At 54.7% G+C, this 20,619-nt stretch overlaps 1 protein-coding gene across 1 annotated transcript in view; it reads left to right on the top strand.

The window, feature by feature from the left end:
• The first annotated feature begins 13,587 nt into the window (after nucleotides 1-13,587).
• Chrna4 (cholinergic receptor nicotinic alpha 4 subunit) overlaps nucleotides 13,588-20,619 on the top strand; it is a 17,848-nt gene continuing 10,816 nt past the window's right edge. The window contains exons 1-4 of the mRNA XM_008843264.2: nucleotides 13,588-13,852; nucleotides 15,257-15,411; nucleotides 18,532-18,576; nucleotides 18,652-18,761. Coding sequence (XP_008841486.1) covers nucleotides 13,762-13,852; nucleotides 15,257-15,411; nucleotides 18,532-18,576; nucleotides 18,652-18,761 — 401 coding nt within the window. The 5' untranslated portion in view covers nucleotides 13,588-13,761. The remainder of the gene's footprint in view (nucleotides 13,853-15,256; nucleotides 15,412-18,531; nucleotides 18,577-18,651; nucleotides 18,762-20,619) is intronic.

Raw genomic sequence — 20,619 nt, 5'->3', positions numbered from 1 at the left:
TTTATTTTGGTCTTTTTGAGACAGGGTCTCCCTGTAGCCCCAGCTGTCCTAGAACTCACTATGTAGACCAGGCTGGCCTTGAACTCACAGAGATCCGCCTGCCTCTGCGTCCCGAGTGCTAGGATTAAAGGTGTGCACCACCACGCCCGGCCCTGTTTCTTTTCTTACTCTGTTTCTATGTCTCACTTTCTGTCTTTCTGTGTCTCTGTATGTCTTCTCTGTCCCTCTCTCTCTGTCTATGCCCGTCTCTGTCTTTCTCTTTCTTAGACACACACACACACACACACACACACACACACACACACACACAGTAAACATGCACACCCTGGCTGGAGAAGAATGCAGTGTGTCCACACTCAGTTTACCTTCAGAGCAGGGACCCTGACAGTACTGACAGTCACTAAGTGGTCCCTTTACTGGGATTGCTGGAGATCTTTTCCAAGGAAATGTATAGATGTCTAACCCATGGAATTAAAGTAAATTAAAATGAGTAAGTACAACAAGAAAATGAAATGTAGGAAAGCATCTGGTCTACGAAACCTGAGTTACCACCAGTTACTGAGAAAATAACCCCAGTTCCTGAGTCACAAGGCCCAAAGCTGGTAGGGTTTGACCTGCTTCCCAGAACCCTGGCTTCTGGGGAAACACTGGTGTCCCTGCGGAGGCTGGTACAGAGTTGGGGTGTGGAGCTTTGGGCGTATAGGGCTAGTATAGGGTAGGGTGCAGGGCTGGGGGTACAGGGATTGTACAGAGTAGGGGTGTGGGGCTTTGGGAGTATAGGGCTAGTATAGGGTGGGATGCCAGGCTGGAGGTTCAGGGCTGGTGTGGAGTGGGGTACAGGGCTGGGGTATAGGACTGGGCTTCTGGACTGGTATGGGACGGGGTATAGGGCTGGTGGTGCAGGACTAGAATATGAGGGTATAGGGCTGGCACATGTTGGGGTGCAGGGCTACTTGGCCTGTTTCAAACTCCCCAGCCTGTGTCAAGACAGTTCTTTTATATTTTATAAATAGAACCTCCACCATGCAGTCTTTCTTTTGAAGATGAGCCCTGTGAGCAGAACAAAGTTACCACCTCCACCTGGAGCAAGAGCCTGCAGTGCCTTTACTGCCTGTCCTGGAGCTACCCAGTAGAGGCGAGATACCAGGCAGGGCCAGGTAAATGAACTCCAGAATGAATGTCAGGTGTGTTCTATCCTTGAGGCCCAAGTTGGCCTGATGTCCTTTTATGCCTTGATAAAAGATTAGACCCTGGGCACCCTGGGATGTGGGGGAGGCGTTCCCACAAGCCCTTGGGACTCCTCCCACTTGTCTACCTTTTCTCATCCAGCAAGCACAGCCTGGAGCATAGGAACCCTATTAAAATCATTCTGTGTGAAACATCTCTGCCACAGAGCTACATCCACCTAGCTGGCAAGCCAAGCACTCCTGGTACATCCGGTGCATCCGGAGCTACAGGAGATGAAGGAATCCCAACTAGTAATCACCTGTGTGCAGCAGCCTCAGGGTGCCTCCACAGGCGACAGAGAGCCTGCTGGGGCAGAGTGGGTGTTACTGTTAATTAGGCAGGAGGTGAGGGGCAGGAACCTTAATTAACAGCATCCGTCTGGAGTCTCCACCTCCCTAGAGCTTCAAGGAAGCAGGTTTTAAAGCACAAGCTGGATTTGGATGAGAACAGGAGTTGGAGGAGGGAGATGAGCCAGCAGCAGCCACAGCCAGCATAGCTGAAAACTTGCCTAGGCTCAGAGACCCTCCTCTCTTCTACCCCCACACTCTTCCTGGTGCTCAATCACAGTTCATCAAGTGTGTATCTGAGGATTGATCAGCCTTTGAGTCTAGGGGGCTGGTAAAGGGCTCCTGGCTGAGACTGAACCATGCTCTGCTTTGAAGGAGAAACTACTCAGTGTGCCCAGCATTTGGGCTCTCAGTTCTTCTCTGATATGGTCACCATACGGTGACCATTTGTGAACCTGGCACTGTTGTCCTCCCAGAACTAAAAGGACTGGCCCCAAGGCAAGGAGAGCACGTTCTATGAGTCCCTGATTCCAGGCCTCAGAGTGGCCCACAGGTTTCTCGGAACCCTGCAGTGTCCCTTGGCCTACCCAGCAGGCCAGGCCCACGTAAGTAGTTTCTCTGCTGTCCCTAGCTCCCAAGAAGGCGCTGCTCTGGGGCTTTGGCTCTGAGGACAGTTCCAGGAAACAAATGCACTGTGCTAAGGCCCCCGCTGTCTTGGGTTTTAATTCCACAGCTGAGCACTAGGCATTGATTGTCCTACCTAAGGGACTAAGGAAACTAAGGCTTGCAGAAGTGGAGGGACCTGCCAGGGCACCTAAACCTGATGAATGCTGGGGCTGGACCCAGGCTGCTGCCTGTCGATTGCCCACATGTCAGGATGGCACTCCATTTTCCCTAGGACATAACTGAGGGCTGAACCAGAGATCACAAAAAGAGAGGAGCAGCTCCAAACCGACCCTTCAGGCATGCTTAACTGGCCCCCAGGATGACCCTTCTAGGCCAGAGGGCAGCACAAGAGCCTCTGCTCTGAACTCTCAGCACTCGGGTGAGAGCTGCAGCATGGGGTAGGGAACTCAGGGCAGGACTGCTGCCCTTTTGGGCTATACCAAGAGACATGTCAGTGGGGAGCTACTCTAGAGCCCTGACTGGCACAGTTTAGATGCAGACCAGGGCTGAATCCCAGTGTGAAGCTGGTGCCCAGACCACAAAGCCTCTCAGAGCCGTTTCACCGAGGGAGAAGATTGGGGTCAGGCACCTGGGGATAGTGGCTCACTCCCAGCTCCAGCGCCTCCTTCTGGTTGGGCGTGGTGGCGCACGCCTTTAGGAGGCAGAGGCAGGCAGATCTCTGTGAGTTCAAGGCCAGCCTGGTCTATGTAGTGAGTTCCAGGCCAGCTGGGGCTACAGGGAGACTCTGTCTCAAAAAGACGCCCCCCCCAAAAAAAAAAGAAAGAAAAGAAAAAAAAAAGAAAAAAAGTCAATTTGGTGTTCCTCCTTTTAAGCCTTCTGAGCCACAGCTGGCTCTTCCATCAGGTCAGAGGGAGTGGGGTTGTCCTCAGTAGGAAACAACCCATGCTAGCCATACTTTGCTCACCACCCCTACCCCATTCTTATTTCCTTCCAGGGTCATGAATCAGGATAACCAAGGTTGATATAGCAACAGCCCTCCCATAAAGCAGCCAGCTGTGCTAGGGACTCTGTGGCACATAGGGCAGATGAATAGGGAGGGGCTTGGCATGTTCTAGAACTAGCCATGCACCTGACCAGAGGTGGAAGGGTAGACAGAGCAGAGCATTAGTGTCGTCTTGACACTCGAAGACAGAGTTAGGTCATAGATCTACTTGTCTCCTCACTCAATGCTAAAAGTCATTCCGATCTGAGGGCTGGGACAGAGGAAGGGTGTCTTTTTGCTTTTATTACTGGTGGGCCTGGCAGCATGCCCAGATGTTGGTTGGGTTGAATGGATGGGCAGGCAGAAGTCCTGCACTGGATGGTATGGGCCTTTGGCTGCAGACCTGCTGGGGGCAGGGGAAGATCCTCACCAAAGGACAAGTCCACTGAGCCATGGGATCACTGGCATTCATAATTATTTTAGAGATCTCAATCCTTGCTTGTGCACTTTCCTGGCTGAGCACAATCTTTCAGTCTGCTGGTGTCTCCCCTCCTTGGTAGTTCCAGTTCCCCAAGCCTCTGTTTCTCTCTCCTGCTCAAGATGGAGCCTGGTTATAGGGTTGCATGGCTGGCAGGCAGCCAGGCCTCAACTCCATATGAAAGCACAGGAAGCACAGCAAGAGCTGCCCCTCTTGCCCACACAGATCCACGGAGATGTTCACTGAGCCTCCCCAGTGGGCAGGTTCCTGTATGCTAATGTTTGATGCCCATGGCTGACTGGTGTTGATGGTCCAGTGAGATGGAACCTCCTAGCCATCAGCAGTAGAGATGGCTGTCTGAACTGAGGCCTAGCCAGAGGAGGAGGGGACGCGTGCCAGGCTGTCAACATGCCACAGCCAAATTCCTGCTTCCAATGCTGAGAAATCGTATTTAAACTCTGCAAACGGACATCAGGATAATTATCTTCACCAGGACTGGGACAAGCTCCAGGGCTTCCCGAGAACAGGGCAGGAATGTGCCATGAGCTTCAGAGAGATAGTGAGCTGGAACAAAGGTGCTGGCACCAGAACAGCAGAGGCGCAGAAAGGGAGGTCGAGGCTGCCCATCCCATCTGTTGGGAGGAAGACAACTCTTTTGAGAAGGTAGCTGAAAGCAATTGTAGCTGCTGGGGAAGTTCCATTGACTTAATCAGAGGTAATTAGAGAGGCTCTGAGATGCACCCTCAACCATGAATATTCATGAGCCATCACCTTGTCCAGGTAGCTGCTGGCCCTGGCAGGCACTGAGTTGGCTCCGGGCTCATGCTTGAAATGACACAAGCACTTCTGGATTGAAGTCATGAGGAGCTATTTGTAGATGTATCTTTGTCAATAAGCAGTGTGCAGTGCTCCCCTGGGTAGACACTATCCAAGCACAGCTCAGGAGGACAAGGCTTCTCTGGGTGTGGAGGGCGGGGCCGGGGGGAGAAGGATGACAGCTTGAGATCTGAGATGCTGCCAAGGCATTGTTGCCCCAGGTCTGGGAAATCAGGCGTCCAGAGGCTGTGGTGTAGGAGGTTGGGTAGGGGGCCTGGACTCAGGAAGCCCAAGTCCCTCTCCCTGATCCAATGACCTTGGCTCTGATATCATAGAAGAAACAGAACAATAATGGCACTCCAGATGTATGTGGCAATCCATCTGGTATGATAAATGCTAGAACATTTCAGAAATTGAGGGGAGAAAGTGTTCCCCTGCTGCAAATGACCCTTTTATCACAGCTCTATTGAAATGGCTCAGAAATCCAGGGCAGGGGGAGTCTCACCCCACCCCGCTGGTACGATGACACTGAAATGTCCTGGAAGTCAGCTGGACTAGGGAGGTGCAAGACCATGTTTACTCAGAGGCATGCAGCTGGGTCCTAGTCAGTAAGTTTCAGTGGTCCTCCCAAAGTCTCCTCCCCAGCAGGCCTGACTCCTCCCAAAGACTCCTCCTCTAAGGTCTGGTTCTTCCTTAAGCTCCTCCTCTTAAGCCTGGCTCCTCCTTTAGGCCTGGCTCCCCCTTCCTGTGCATAGCTAACGGTCCAGCATCCCATTCTTGTGGAGAAGGAACCTGAAAGCCTAACTGAACCTCCCCGTCTGTGGATTTGAGACCCGGTTTGGGAACATATCAGTCACCCAGTGCTCTCCCCTCGCTCCCTGGGGCTCCCCCATCGCTCAGGTTCCTCTTCAACTTGGACTTCTGGGGCTGTTGCTAAGATAGGCCCACTTCCCTGTTCACGCCACCTAGAGCCCAGGACCCGACAAGTAGTCTCCCTCACCATAGGAAAGGTTCTGGATACTGTCCTTGAGTACCTAGAAGTGTCAAATCCAGCTTTGTCCCTCCTGCCTTGTGGGAAAGCTGGTATCCAATCCCATGAGAGGTATGTCTCCCCTGAACACTTGCTACTTAGAATGGATCAGATGCCTCCACAGGTATCTGTTCCCTCAGTAGCGGGACACTTCAGCTTAACAGCAAGAGCCCCTAGCACCCTAACGCCTCCCTACTGCAGTCTCCTCTAGCCTGGGTAGACCCAAAGTGGGTCTGTACATGACACAGAGGGGACACTTGCCTCCTTACTAATGGTGTCCACTGTGCTGTAGCCTGGACAGTACTTAGGGACAGTGGGGAGGAAGGTGCATGAGTGGGTCAGGGAGGGGGCCAGAAAAAGGGATTGAAGCAAGGCTCTGCTCTAGGGACTAGAGAGAAGCACTGGGTAAAGAAAGAGTCCAGTGAGTTGGAGCCTCCCTTGTGGCTGAGCTCAACTAGCAGTGCCCCTCAACTTGCTGATGGTGCAGGAGGTCCCTGGATCATAGGCTGTGAGTGCCGAGATGCTCAAGGACACCCAAGGGCATCAGAGGTGAGAACAGAGCCCTGACACCCTGCCTCCCTTCTCAGTTGCCTTGTAAAGAAAATGTCTCCTTTATAAGGAGGTCCTGAACTGGAAACCTGAGTCTCTGTGACCTTGGGCTGGAAAGGCTGCAGTGTGAGTGCCCCACTCAGATCCAAGGAGAGAAGGTCCCGAAGCTGAACATGTGGGCTAACCCTGATCTAGGGAGAGAAGGTACGGAGATGGAAGCTGAACATGCGGGCTAACCCTGATCTAGGGAGAGAAGGTACGGAGATGGAAGCTGAACATGCGGGCTAACCCTGATCTAGGGAGAGAAGGTACGGAGATGGAAGCTGAACATGCGGGCTAACCCTGATCTAGGGAGAGAGGGTACGGAGATGGAAGCTGAACATGCGGGCTAACCCTTCCTGCAGGGTTCCACCAAGAAAACGGGGGTAAAGTGAGCAAAGGCTGGTTCCTAGGGTCACAGGATAGGGCAAATTTATTGGGTGACAAGGGTTAGGAAACACAGTTGTAGGACTATAACACGCACTGTGCACAAATACCCCATGTACACACATATAAACCATGTAAACACACCATACACACACTTAATATGCACACACTCCATGTACAAATACCATGCACACTTACCCCATGCACACACACACCATGTATGTACAAACCACACATACTCCACACACCCTGTGTACACAATAACCCATGCATATATACACCACGCACACACACCCTATGCATACATCCCTATGCATACATACACCCATGCATACACATACCACATGTATACATACTAAGAACACCCCCCTGTGTACAACCCCCATGCACACATGCCCCATGCACACACACCATGTACACACATACTCCATGCAAAGATACCCATGCCCACTCACCTAATGCATGCACACCCCGTGCGTACTCACCCCAGGCACACACATCCCACAAACATACATTCCCCACATGCACACACCCTGTACACATATACCCATGCCAACACCCCCCACATCCCAGGCATATACACATAACAGGCACACACTCCATGCATGCACACCCCAGGCACACACATTTCATGCACACACATCTATACACACAAGCATCCATGTGCACACACACCCTGTACACACATACCCCATGCACACTCACTCCATGCATGCACACCCATATACACACACCCCTGTACACATGCTCCATGCATACATGAACTCATGTATACATAAATCCCATGAAAACATATCCTATGTGCATACACACATCATATACATATAGGTCTTATGCAAACATACATTCTGTGTAAACACATACCCATACATATATATATATATATATCCATGTTCACATAAACCCCATGCATACACAGTGTGAGCACACACCCATTATGTACACAAATTCCCCATGCACACTAGACATTGCACAGATATATACCGTGCATGCATGCACACACCATATATGCACACGGGGAAGTTATCTGTGCTTTATCTCCCTGTTTGTCAGCCTCTGAACTGCAGTCATCCCACGGCTTTGGTAGAGAGGCTAGGACCTGCCCAGGGCCTCTTCCTCTGCTCACCACTGAGACTCAGGGAGCTCTGACCCCGGACTGACCCACACATACTTGAACCCTACAGGAGCCAGGTGGCCATGTGGGTCCCTTGTCTAGTCTGTGTAGCCTGGCAGGTCTGATGCCCATGATGAGGACCCTACACTGGTGCCTCTTCCAGGCTGTATACGGGATATGGATCCCCAGGAAACTGGCCTGAAGGGTCCAGCATAAAAGTTCAATCTATCTGTATGACTTATAGGAGCTGTGCTGGTCTCCAGGGAGTCTGTGATAAATTGTGGTGATCTCAGGAGGCTGAGGGTGGGGAAGGGATCTGGGGCCATGCTCTGACTCTTACCCCATGTTCTTCAAGGAACAGCTTCCAATAGCCACAGCATCTCCCCTTGGTTAGGTCCTCCTGCTCTCAAAGCTTTAGCAGTGAGGTGTACCCCCAATTCATTGTGCAGAGGCTGAGCTGAGAACTTGTCCAGGGTCCTGAGATATCTGTGCTGAGGGGTGGAAGCATGGCTCTGCCCAGACACTGGAGGAGCAGGTGTTCCCTGCGCTGACCCACAAGCAGGGCCCGAGTCTCCCCTATACCTGTTAGCAGTTTCCAAGGGTCCAATCCTGGCTCCAACCCTAGCAGACCTCTCCTCCCAGGGAAGATCGTGGCCCAGGGCTTCCTGGGCCAGTGGCCAATCTCTGGTCTGAGTAAGAGAGCCCTGCCCTAACAGCCACTGGCAGTGGCTTTTGCCCACACCTGTGCTAGGAGAGGCTCAGAGTGTGGCAGGGGAGCCAGATACCCACAAAATTCTCAGGACTGCAGTCCCAGAATGCGCATACTGTCTCTTACAAGTACTCATAGGAAGACTCCCATGGTGTGGGATTACAGACTATGGGGTCACAAGGCTATATGATAAAATCCAAATAGGAGCCAGGCCTGCCCTGGAACTTGCCAAGGCTTGGTCCTCATGAGCCTTGAAGGGACTCCAGACATGGTGCTCCCAGTGGCTCCTCAGGGATCTCAGGGCACCAGCTCCACATGGGACCACAGGAGTTTCTTCTCCACCCGGCAGGGCTTGGAGGAATGAGAGGACAAGGTGACTGGAAGGTAAAGAAGGAGAATTTACAGGAAGGACCTCAGATCCTTCTGGGAGGGTCACTTAATCCCTGGCCAAGCAGCTGCCAGGCACAGAGAGATTCAGAAGCTGCCCCTCCCCCGCATCCTCTGTAGGGAAACTGTGGCTAGGGCCTCTTGTCCTCTGGTCTGCATCCCTCTGGGCTGGAGCTGCATCCATCCTGCACAGAGGTAGCTTCTGAGGAGCTCCAGTTGGAAATCATTCCCAGGCAGCCAGCTGGCAGGGACAAAGGACTTTTCTATGTCTCTGGTCTTTCAGGACAAAGTTCTCGAAAAGCCTGAGACTTACCACTTGCCTCACGGCCAACTTTGGGACCCAGACTGTATCCCAGGACTGGGAATCAATAGGTGTTGAGAAACCTGGGCTCTGGTTGCCAGGGGCAGAGACTGAGTGGGACTGTCACCCCTGAAGTGGGTTATGGATGATGCTCCTCAGCCCTGGGCCCATATGTGAGGAGGTACAGGCCAGGTGACAGGGACCACCCCTCTGGGTTGTGCCATTACCTGGTCTGTGCCACGGATTCCACTTCTGGACTCTGAAGGTCCTTGGGGTGTGGCCCATGGACAGAAGCACTGGGATCTTTCCCTGAGAACACAAAATTTCCAGGATGATTCAAGTGCTAAGCATGCCAGGTACCAGAAGCCTGGCCCTCACTACCTTCCCCACAGCACTAATGACATAGGACCATCACCATTCCATTCAACAACTGAGGAAACCTGGTCTCAGGGAGATGAATGACTTACCTGAGGTCACTAAGCAAGAGTGGCAGAGGGGTTTTAAATCAGCTCTGGCTGCCATCCACTGCATTGTCCCTGGGCCAACAGCAAGACTTGGAGCCAGCGGGGAGATCACTCTCATTTATCACTCCAGTGCTCCCTGAAGCTGGAGCTCTCCTTAGAGTGTTTATAGACAATTATTGAGTGCAGAGGTGCCAGTGTAGGGGGGTGGGCAGAGTACTAACTGCCCTGGGGCCCTGCAGATCAATAGCCCATTGGCAAAAAGGAGCCACCAACAGGAAATCAGGTGAGGGAGGAGGTCCTTGGGCTCCTGAAACAAGGAGCATGGCTTTCAGGTTCTAGCCAGTGTCCTGGCAGAAAGAATACCTGTTAGAGCTGCTGGAAAACATGTCCTCTTACCCACCTACTCCTGAGCCAGACTGCAGGGTGTCAAAGGATTCCCAGGCCTGGAGCTGCCACCGTGGCACCAAGCCCAGCCTATGACCTGCCCCCTCTGTTTCAGGGCATGACTAGAACTTGGAGCAATTGCTGGTGTCTTGGTCTAAGAACAGAACTTGGGGCATCCAGAGGGCAGGATGACTTTTGCTCAGAGGAGGGTAGGAGGCCTAGCCAGGCCCAGTAAGACTACACCATGGACTTGTGACCACTCATTGGTGAGGAGGGGGGGTGAGAGTGGACACTCTGAGCCCTCCAGGTCCCAATATCTCTGCTCCTGCCTGGCCAGACTTGGCTTTGGGTCCCCTCCCCACACCCCGCTGCTCACTTCAGCCAACACCCCTGAGCCTTGACCATCCCCATCACAAATTTTCTCTGCCTGCTTGAGCCTGGTCCAGGGTTAGGGTTGGATGCTGCAGAACAGGGCCCTGGACCTTTGACAGGTGTTCCGTCCCACCATTTCTCTCTTCTTCCCTCTTTCCCTTCCTCCCTTTCTCTTTCATGTGTTCATTCCTCCATCTGCATTCAACACACATGCCTAGCCCCACTAACAGTCCTGCCTGTGTGTGAGGCTCACAACATCCCACCTGGACTCTCGTCCTTGTGGGATAGAGGCTGGGTGTAGCAGACACAGTCTAATATGAATCCCTGTTTATACCAGCAGATGGTTACCATGGAAATGTCCTTGGGACAGGGTAGAGGGTGGAGAGGGCAGAGAGAGGGAGGGGCAGTCCCCTCAGAGGCCCATATCTGCAGTAACTACTGTCCAGTTGGGTATCAGCATCCTGGAAAGGGCTGTGACATGGCTGGGGAAGCATATACAAGGGCCTGCTCCTCTGCCCCCTCAGGAACAAAAGGCCCTTGCCTCAGGGTCACCCCAGCCTTCTGCCCAGAGTGTCTATGGGCTTATAAACTGGCCCCCCTGGGGCCTGTGATAAGAGCCTCATTCAGTGCCATGATTCCCAGGTCCCCAGCAGTGCTTTCCAGCCAGCAGGTGGGGTAGGAGGGGCCCTACAAATTAATGAGGGAGACTGATTAATCTGCTGCATTATCAAATCCACAGGGAAAGTCAACCAACCAGGCAGATGTGAGTTGGTGCATGCTGCCCACAGGGCTGTGTCAGCAGTGTCCTGAGGGTGGAGCTGACTCCAACTTGGTCTCTCACCCCAGCAGAGACTGACTGCTAATGAGAGACATGGTCACAGACTACTCAACCTGGGAAGCTTGGCACAAAATCGGTCTCACTAGAAAAAGCAAAGGGAACAGGTGATGGAGCCGAACTACCCCCCAAACTCTTGGTTCTCTTTGTCCTGAACCACACTCCAATATATGCCATGCTCCAGCTCAGATGTGGTTTGAGGCTCCGGCATTTGAGTTGTCTGGAGACTGCTGGGAGAATTCACAGATCTGAAGTTTCACCAAAAGTCTTAGAGAGAGTGCTGAGCCTGTACTCTAAACAAATCCCCCTGTTATGAGCCACAGCACATGCTGTGCTCCTATGTGCCTCCTTCAGAGAGCCTCTGAGGGTTCTTCCAGCTCAACACTCCTCTAACCCTCTGACTCCAGGACAACATTCAAAGGAAGCCAAACTTCAAGGCAGCCAAAGGATGAAAGTATAGGTTGGACGTAGGATGGGAGGGAGGAAAGCAACCTTGCTCCAAAGGAAGTTTCGGTTTGCAGTGGGGTGGGGTACAGGGCCCTCATCCTGAACCTGGGAGGCAAAGTGCGGGTCATTCAGTCAGTAGAGCACTAGTCCATGGCCGGGTCAGAATGACAGCCCCTAATCACAGAGTCGCACAGTGGCCAGAAGAGACTTTTCCTTATGATATGTATGTATGTCTTACTGTGTAGTCCATACTGGCCTGAAACTCACTATCTACACTAGACTGGCCTTGAACTCATGGCGATCCTACCTCAGCCTCTGGAGTGCACCTAGCTTTGGCCTCTGGTAATAAAAGAACAGGTTTTGTTCTGCTCACTGTCACATAAGGTACTGCTTTTGCTCCATGATGGTATGAAGCAGGGGTGTCACAACATGGCCGTAGACCCAGCAGCAGCTTTCCCACTAGGTGCCATCAGCTTTGCCTTCCCTAGTTCTCTAAGGGTCCAACATGCCAGGCTTAGCACAGGGTTGCTCTCTGCCCCACAGACAGTGCTTACCACAGGTAGTTATCGGTCCAAGCCTGCAGACTGCTTGGGAACGCTCAGCTCTTAGACAGATGAGGTTAATGACCATATGAAGAGCAAACCAGGGTCTACCTCCTTGGGGAACTGGGTTGGTGAAGACGAGCTAAGTAGGTACCAAAAGAGGCAATAGTCCCGTGGAGATATTGGGGAGCCAGGTTTCTCATGGTTCCAGAAAGACTCCAGAAAGATAGGGGTGGGCAACCCCTGGAGATGTTCCACCTGAGGCGGAGGCCAGGGAGCAGACCCTGAAGCTCAATGGCCTGTGTTGGAATCCCACTATTTGATGTGCGACATTTGGCAAGTTACTTAATCTTCCTGCATCCATTTCCTCTTACATCAGACAGAGATGAGGTGAGCATTGGTCTTTGGGTGTACTGTGGGAGTCCAGCTTGTCTACACAATCTCGCTGCTGGAGCCAGCATCTGGAAAGGCACCTCAAGGAAGCAATGGCTGCTGGTGCGTTGGCCTGCCAGGAGGTGAGCATTTTGGAAGCCCTTACTGAAGGCCCTGTGCATACAAAAGGATCCTGAAGGTCCAGGTGTCCGAGGCATACCTGGTCAACACAGGCCAGAGGGCGGGAAAGCAGGAAACACTACTGCAGCAGGAGGAAGGGGGCAGGGTGGAGAGACCAGGGGGAGGACAGGAGCAGAAGTAGGTGCTGGGCCGTGGAAGGTATACCTGGGCAGGGTGGGGGAGTCATGGGGACGGCAGAGCAAGTCTGTTCCAGAGCCACCACGACCTGGAACAGAGGGGTGTGTGCCGCAGGGACAGGGACAGCTTATTCCTGCCCCAACTTCAAGAGTGTCTCCATCTTCTGGGACAGAACACCGTTGGGCCACATCTGGCCTTTGGAGGTGGTACTGTTATTTGTGACCAGTCTCTGGCTGCTCACAGAACTGGGACGGGGAGCTCAGTTCACACCAGCTCAGTTCACCGGACTAGCTGGGTCATCTGTATACCCAGAAGTGATAACAGTGGATCCTGGTCCCAGGACCCCCACCCCCACCCCCGCGACTCAGGGGCCAGGGAACCAGGTTGTTCTCTCCCTAGGAGGGCAGCGCGCCGGGACCGGGATCACAGGATGTTTTCTGGGCTTGAGGGGCAGGAGATGGGCGGGAGATGGGCTGCAGGCTGATAGGGAATGAGTGGGCTCTTTCGTCCATTTCGGGCTGGGGAAGGAGACAAGAGACAGTGATTTCCGAACTCTAAACATTCGCGCTAAGGCGGGGTGTGGTGATGAAGTTAGCCAGAGCCCAGCCGGGCGCCCTTAGCATACATCCTCCGAATGCGAGCCCCCACCTTTCAGGCTGGCGACAGGGCGAGAGCCGTAGACGAGGGTCGAGGGGCGCGTGTCGGGTCAGTGCTGGGATCGTCCAGTCATACGGTGTGGCCACCAGCTTCCCAGTTCCATACGGCACATCCCGAGCCTCGGGAGAACCAGGAAACTTTGCCCGCGCCGGGTGGAGCGCGGCCTCCACGTCCCTTTTGGGGTCGGTCCGCCCCCTCCTCCCTCCTACATCCGCCTTCTCCTCCTCTCCAGCCTCCGGCTGGAGGCGGCAGGTCCAGGCGGGGCCACGCCGCGGAGCTCACAACCTCACGTTCCCGCCCCGCAAGGGACGAGCTGCCGAGCCAGGCGGGAGACGCGCGGCTGCGGTGCGGGGCATGAAGTTGGGAGCGCGCGGGTCTCGGAGCGGAGGCGCGGCGCTGCCGGGAGTGGCCCGCGGCTAGAACCCGCTCGGTGCGCCATGGAGCTCGGGGGCCCCGGGGCGCCGCCGCTGCCGCCGCTGCCGCCGCTGCCGCCGCTACTACTGCTCTTAGGAGCCGGCCTCTTGCCCGGTAAGTTTCGAGGCACTGAACTGAGCCTCTATCACCCGGGTCTTGACATCCAGAATCCGGGAGCCAGAGGAAAGGAGGCCCCAGCCGCGGTGCCAAAGCCGCGGGTGCGCGCAATGGGGTAGTCACAGAGACTCCCGCACCCAAGACAGGCTCCGACCATCCTGCGGCGCCGGCTAAGCCAGTGAGGGAGAAATCAGATGCCAAGTGCCGGGAGACGGGATTTGAGTGGGGACGTGCGGGCTTGGAACCAGAACCTCCAACTTGGAGGGAAGGGGAGCCCATCTTGGGGGATGCATCCTGCCAAACCTCCCAGCAGACTCCCATGCCTGCTCCCAGTTTCAGGGATCTGCCTCTGCCCCTGGAGCTCCCACATCACCCTTTCAGCTCCCGGTGCTTCCTCCACCTCCTATCCTTCTAGCAGCCGCCTTGCACCCTACCCATGCAGGGGCTTCCTGCAGCGATTTAACCCCGGGCCTTCCCATTGAGCAGTGGGGCTGTGGCTTGCTGATGGTCCAAGGTACCAGGAAGGATGAAGTTGAGGGAGGGGGTTGTGGGTACGGTCTGGAGAGCCCAGATCCAGGACTGTCCCTGCCCGAAGGGCTCCTGTGGCTCTCAAGTGAACAGGAGCCAGCAAACAGCAGAAGCTCCCCTTCCTCTTCCCAACCCCCTCCTTGATGCAGCAACCCAGCAAATGAAGGCAGGGAGGCCCCCAAACCACGTGGGAGGACAGTGGAGAGGACATAGGTGGGCTGGTGGCTGGCTGAATGAAGGACTCCCCTCCCCCCCAGGCAGCAGTGTGGGGCACATCCAGGGAGTCCTGTGTCTGTCGGTGAACACCGGCGCTGGTGGTGCTGAGGGTCTGCACTCATTGTCCAGATGGGCTTTGCATTGGCAGGCAGGAGGAAGTGCTCCCCTGGATGGTGGCTTGGGGTCCCCGAAGCCCTGGGAAGCTGCTCTGAGTCAGAGTCCAGTTCTCTTTCTTTCATCTCCTTACCCTGGCTGCTCCCTACTCCCTGCACTTACTGCTCCCCTCCCCACACCGCTGTCAGTTTGCGTCCTTTGTCTCTGCTGATCACCAGAGATAGAACACTTCAAAGTCTGTAGGGGAGATGTCTCCAAATTGGTGTTCATTGTGTCAGTTGTCTGGTTTCCTGGTGAGGTGCAGGAGGGCTTGACCTAGCTTGAGGTACCTGGGAAGGATTCTCTGAGGAGAGGGGGTCAAAACAAGGTATGAGGTAGGGCAGAGCATGCCGCTCCCCATGTGGCAGTGTGCCCTTGGGTTCTGAGGTGGAAAGTGATGCATGTGAAGAATCAGAAGGAAGGACTGTGATAGAATGTGGCCTGACATGGGGCTGGAGGGGCAGCCTCTATGGTTACCTGCCCCTGAACCTCCTGTCCCCCCAGCAGCTAACGGTCACTTGGAGACCCGGGCCCATGCGGAGGAGCGGCTTCTAAAGAGACTCTTCTCTGGCTACAACAAGTGGTCTCGACCAGTAGCCAACATCTCAGACGTGGTCCTCGTCCGCTTCGGCCTATCCATTGCCCAGCTCATTGATGTGGTAGGTATGGCCTAGCATCACATAGGACAACTGGGTCACCCAGCAGGGGGCACCATCCTGAGGCTCATGTGGCTGTGTCTGGCCAAGGCTGGCAGCAAAATGACTTCCTGAGCCTGGGCAGGTGCTCATCACTGGGGAAAGGAGGTGGGATTGGTGGTCCAGCTCCAGCCTTGCACATAGGAAAGCTAGTGGTGGGGTTTCCTAAAGTGAGCAGGGCACCTTTGGGAGCAAAGAACAGAAAAGATCCCTATGGGTAGAAGAGGACCAGTGCTCTACTCTTCGACATCTGGGCTATGGGGGCTTTGGTTGTGGCACCCTTCAGGTGGGACTGTGGTGCCCTAGTGGCACACTGACTTCAGGCTGTTTCCAGAGGAGGCTGCTGGGAGGACATATGTGAGTCAGGCAGCAGCTCCTGCCACATGGGCTGGGGCCCGAGGAACCCTGAAAGGAGCACCAGAGGCAAGGTCCCGGCACAGGGAAGTGTGCTGCAGGAGGCTGGTGGTGTGTGAGGCTGAGACACTGTTTGAGCCCAGTCTTTCCCAGCCAGGCTCAGCTGTTCCATATGGACTAGGACCAGCTAGCCGGGGATTGGTATTTCAGCACCAGCCAAGGCTCTGCGCATCATACAGGGGTTTACTATAGGCTTTGTTTTGGTTGGAGAGATGGAGGTAGACAGGTGTAGCCTTACCGGTGGGGAGGTTAAAGGCTATCTGATTTGGCAGACTTGGGTTTTCCACACTGGGACTCAGCCATCTTGCTAGGTTTAGGATGGAGAGAGAAAGCTGTCTTCACAGGGCCTTTGGTGTCCCGAAAGCCCACCCCACACCTGAAAGGCACCAAATGCTACAAGGTGAGGTGCTGGCTCTAGGCTGGCACTATGTATGTTGGGTGATCCTCCATGTGCTTGCCCAAAGTGAGCTGAGAACAGCCATCTTGGACAGAGTCAGCAGAATTTCAGGGCTCCAGCATGCGTGGGATTGGACACAGAGACCCTTGCCAGGAGGCCCTATCTGGAGCCACTCAGACCTCCACTCTCAGAAGGTCTGGCATTTGGCCCTCAAATGGTTCCCGAAGCGTCCTTGGCTGGGGCCCACGAAAAGGACAGTGCGAGATGTATGAGCCCCTCAACCCTGCTGAGGTTTGCAAACATGATTACAAAGTGGTGGCTGGCAGAGGTGACTGTTTGCCGCAACTCAAGGCTCTGAGTCTGCTACCACCAGGCCTGTCTGAGCCTGTCAGGTTCAATCTGATGCTGCCCCTCTGCCCTAGGAGACATTAAGGCTCAGAGCACACCAGGAATCAAGATTTCCATGAGGAAGTACATCCAATCCTGACCTCTGCCCTAAGCTGGCTAGGGCCATATGCGAACATGCACACACATGCACACAGACAGTCCCTGGCCCTGGCTGGAGGTTCATGGCTGCATTTGTGGGTAGAAAGGACTGCCTTGTGTCTGGCCTGCTCTATCTTATCCCACCAGGGGCTTGGATCCAGGTGCTCCCACCCATGCCTGGCCTGCCCCCTTTGTGAGTTCCTATATCTACTGCAAACTTCCTCTCTAGGCTCTGTATCCAGGAGGGGGACTGCATGCTGTGTGTGAGTTCACACCCCAGCATCAGCTGCAGAGAAGGCTGCTGAATCCCCAGTGGTTTCCTAACCTGATGCTGAATCCTTGTGAAATGTGCTGCAGAGCTCTGTGACATGTCTGCTGGCTCCAAGGGCACCTGGGGAGTGATGGTCATATGGAACTAGGAGGGATGCTGGGGCCCAGCCCAGCCGTGGTGAGGCTTACTCTGAGAACCCTGGAGGCCCATGGGATGAAAGAAGCAACCTTCTCTTCTGCATGGGTCAGGGTCGTGTGGAGATGAGGTTGATGAGGCTACCTCATGCTGGCTACGTGCTGTGCTCTTCATCCCACCCTCTTCTTGGTGTTCTGCCAGGGAGTGGACTCACTCAGGCAGCTGGGTGACCTCCTGGGTAATTCTACCAGAGAGGACTCAGGGCTGGAACTGGGTGTTCAGGGGATGCACCCCCTACTTGCCAACCAGTGATGGTTTTGTGAAGCAGAAGCCTCCTCCTTACCCACCTTCCTCTGGGCAAGGCATTTTCTTGCTGGATGTCCTGGGGTCTCCTTGGCTAGATTGCCAGAAAAGTCTGTTTGTCATCCTGGGGCCTCTGAGGGAAAAGGCTGGCCACCAAAAGTGGGAAGCTCATCTTGCCCAACACACTGCCCAGCACCAAATGTTGCAATATTAGACCTTCAGGCTATCTAGGAAACCCAAAGTGCTGCTCCCCACACTATGGACATGAAGTCCCAGCTCCCATGGGTGCTAAGTGGGCAGAGTGTGGCTATGGCTTCCTGAGTCACCGTTCATCACCTGTAGAGGGTACGTGAGGACACTGAGGGGCTTCTGTCCCCCAAAGACCCCTGCTCCTGCACCAGGCCTTGCTGTTTTCCACAGGGTCCAGACTGTCCTGGGAACTGACCACCCAGAGCACAGGTCTCAGATGGGCCCATTTCCATGGCACAGAGGAGAAACAAAGGCAGAGGGGAGGGTGGGTAGATTGGGGAAGTAGCTGCCAGAAATCTCACAGGGCAGTGTATGGCCCAGGCCTTCTCATCTGGGCTGATTATCACATGATGACCTTGAGGTGGAGCCATCAGTTTCTCCCTGTGATATGTACCCTAGTGCTGGAGGATAGTTTGGACAAGGTCTTCCTGGCCAGTGGCTTTGATGGCCACAGGAGCAGCAGCACATGGGGTGGGTCTGCAGAGGGACTGCCCCAGGCCTCACTGAGGAAGAAACATGTGTGATGTGGGTAGGCATGACTTTCTGTGTTCTGGGGATGATGCTCAGCCTAAAAGCAGCCTGGGGTCCAGGTGGAGCTGAGCTGGTTCCCAGTATCTTTCTGGAGAGGGTCCATGGCCATTGTCTCCTGTCCCTAGGTTCCCCTCAGGCTGCCATCCCAGACTGGGTTTCCTTCAGGGATGAGGCATTCCCTTCCTTCTGAAGTTAGGCCTGGTCCCTCTGTACTTGTGGCTGTGGGTAGGGAGATTGGCGCACAGACATGTCTGTCACTGAGAGGGTACCTGAAATTCCTTTCTCTCTTGTGTCCTAGGACGAGAAGAACCAGATGATGACAACAAATGTGTGGGTGAAGCAGGTGAGTGGGGAGGGCTGCCCTGCCCTGCCCTCCACCCCATGCCCCCCTCACACATGACTCTCCATTCTCACCCAGGAGTGGCATGACTATAAGCTGCGCTGGGACCCTGGTGACTATGAGAATGTCACTTCCATCCGAATCCCCTCTGAGCTCATCTGGCGGCCTGACATCGTCCTCTACAACAAGTAAGCCCTGTGGGCCCTGGTGGGAGAGGTCAGCCCAGCCCAGGAAGCTTCTGGGAGCAAAGAGGATCTGGCCACAAGGAGGGGAAGTCTGAAAGACTGGGTGTGGACACCAGCACCTGGAGGACAACTCTGGGTCTTGGGACCTTCTCTTGGTCTTCTGAGGGCAGAGAAAGGGGCTGGATACCTTCCCTGGGCAATGACTACAGGCCCCAGGGTTACTGCAGACTGAGATGATTTTCATAGTCAACCTCCATCCCAGGCAGGTGTCCCCAGCTCCTGCCATGCACAGGACCCCATCTGGAAGACCATGCTGCAGGGGGCTCTGGGAGGAGGGAAGGAGGTGCAGGGAGGAGTGGCTGCCCCCAAGGGTCCTGCCTCTATGCTGGGCCTCACATGAGGCATTCAGCCAGTGAGCAACCCCAGCTCTCAAGCTCAGCTCACACCTTGTCTCAGCTCCTGGAAGCTGAAGTCGGCATGGAGACAAGCCCAGGCAGTGGTGACAGGAAAGTGGGGGGTGGGTATCCTTACACTTCTTTTTCCCAGGGGCTCTTCATCAGGGGACCGGGGCTGGGAGCAGCTGGCATTCTGAACTGAGCCCACCCAGGATGATTCTCTGTTCCCACGGGCCAGGGTGGGCAGTATTTCCCACAACACTTACAGGCAAAGCAAATGGAAGCCCCTCCACCCCTGGTCCCAGCCATCTGCCCACAGCCCCCTTCAGGCCCTGGGGTAGCCGCCTGACCTACAAACTCTTCTATTTGATTAAGAATGACTGGGCTCCTCTTCCTCCTTAATTGAGTGTAGTAATGGCTGCAGCCTCAGCATGTAGAAGAATCTGCGTGTGGTTTTCCAGGACATGTTAAGGGTGGGCAGCCAGCAGGGGGTGGGAAGGCCTGTGCTCACTGCTCTTCCCTGGGGACAGCTCTCTGCCTTCCACAGCCGTCCAGCTGAACCTTGAGCCCTGGAAGGCTTCCAGCCACCGTCAGTTCTGGGACCCACACTTTGCCTGCCCCTCCCTCCAATCCTGGGCTTGATTGCTGAATCTACTCTGGGCAGCCTGTTGGACTCATGAAGACATTTAAAGTCCAGGAAGGACGTGCATTCCTTGGGTGGTGTTGGGCAGGCAGAAGAGCAAGTTGGGGAGCTGTAAACAGCCCAGGACCAAGTTCTCACACCTAGGAGTCCCTTCCCCCAGGTTGCCTTTGTCTCTCTCGTCCCTGCCAGGATGTGTGCTGAGTCCTGTGGGTCCCACTGTCATCCTCTCCACAACTGCAGCCGTATGGGGGGGTGTCTTGTGGAAGTAGAGCCAGGATGGGATGGAGATGGACTACACTGTCACCCTCAGAGACCTCCTTCCTCAGAAAGTGCATTTGGGAGGTGTCTGAAGACAGGCCCAACAGCAACCTCAGAGATGGCTGTCCACTCAGAAGGCCTAGGTCCTTTGAAAGGTTCACCAGGGGGCCCTGAGCCAGGCTGGGCAGGGCTAGGAGAGCAGAGGATGGTGAGCGATGAAGTTGGAGGCAGGTAGAGCCTAAGCTGTGACCTCCGAGCCCCAGCATGCCTCAAGGGTGGCAAACCTAAATCCAGTGGCCTCGGCTGCAGAAGGGGCCAATACTCCAAGTGAGCCCAGAGGGCCCCTGTCTGCCATCTGGTTGCAGCCTCTCCTGCCTGCCCTGCAGAATGTTTGCAGAACAGAGGATTCACTTGCTTGCCTTGGGAAGATATAAATTTGTGCCTACGGTGTTGAGACTTTGAATTTTGGAGAAGGGACTGGGAGAAAGAAACAAACCCAAGCCCAATCCACACCGGCCTGAAATGTGCCGCAAGATCCGCCCCCCCCCCCCCCCCCCACGACGTG

This window comes from Nannospalax galili, unplaced genomic scaffold (assembly GCF_000622305.1).
Source record: "Nannospalax galili isolate Female #2095 unplaced genomic scaffold, S.galili_v1.0 scaffold160, whole genome shotgun sequence".
In the NCBI taxonomy this organism is placed as follows: domain Eukaryota; kingdom Metazoa; phylum Chordata; class Mammalia; order Rodentia; family Spalacidae; genus Nannospalax; species Nannospalax galili.
This window is presented reverse-complemented; position numbering and strand designations above follow the sequence as displayed.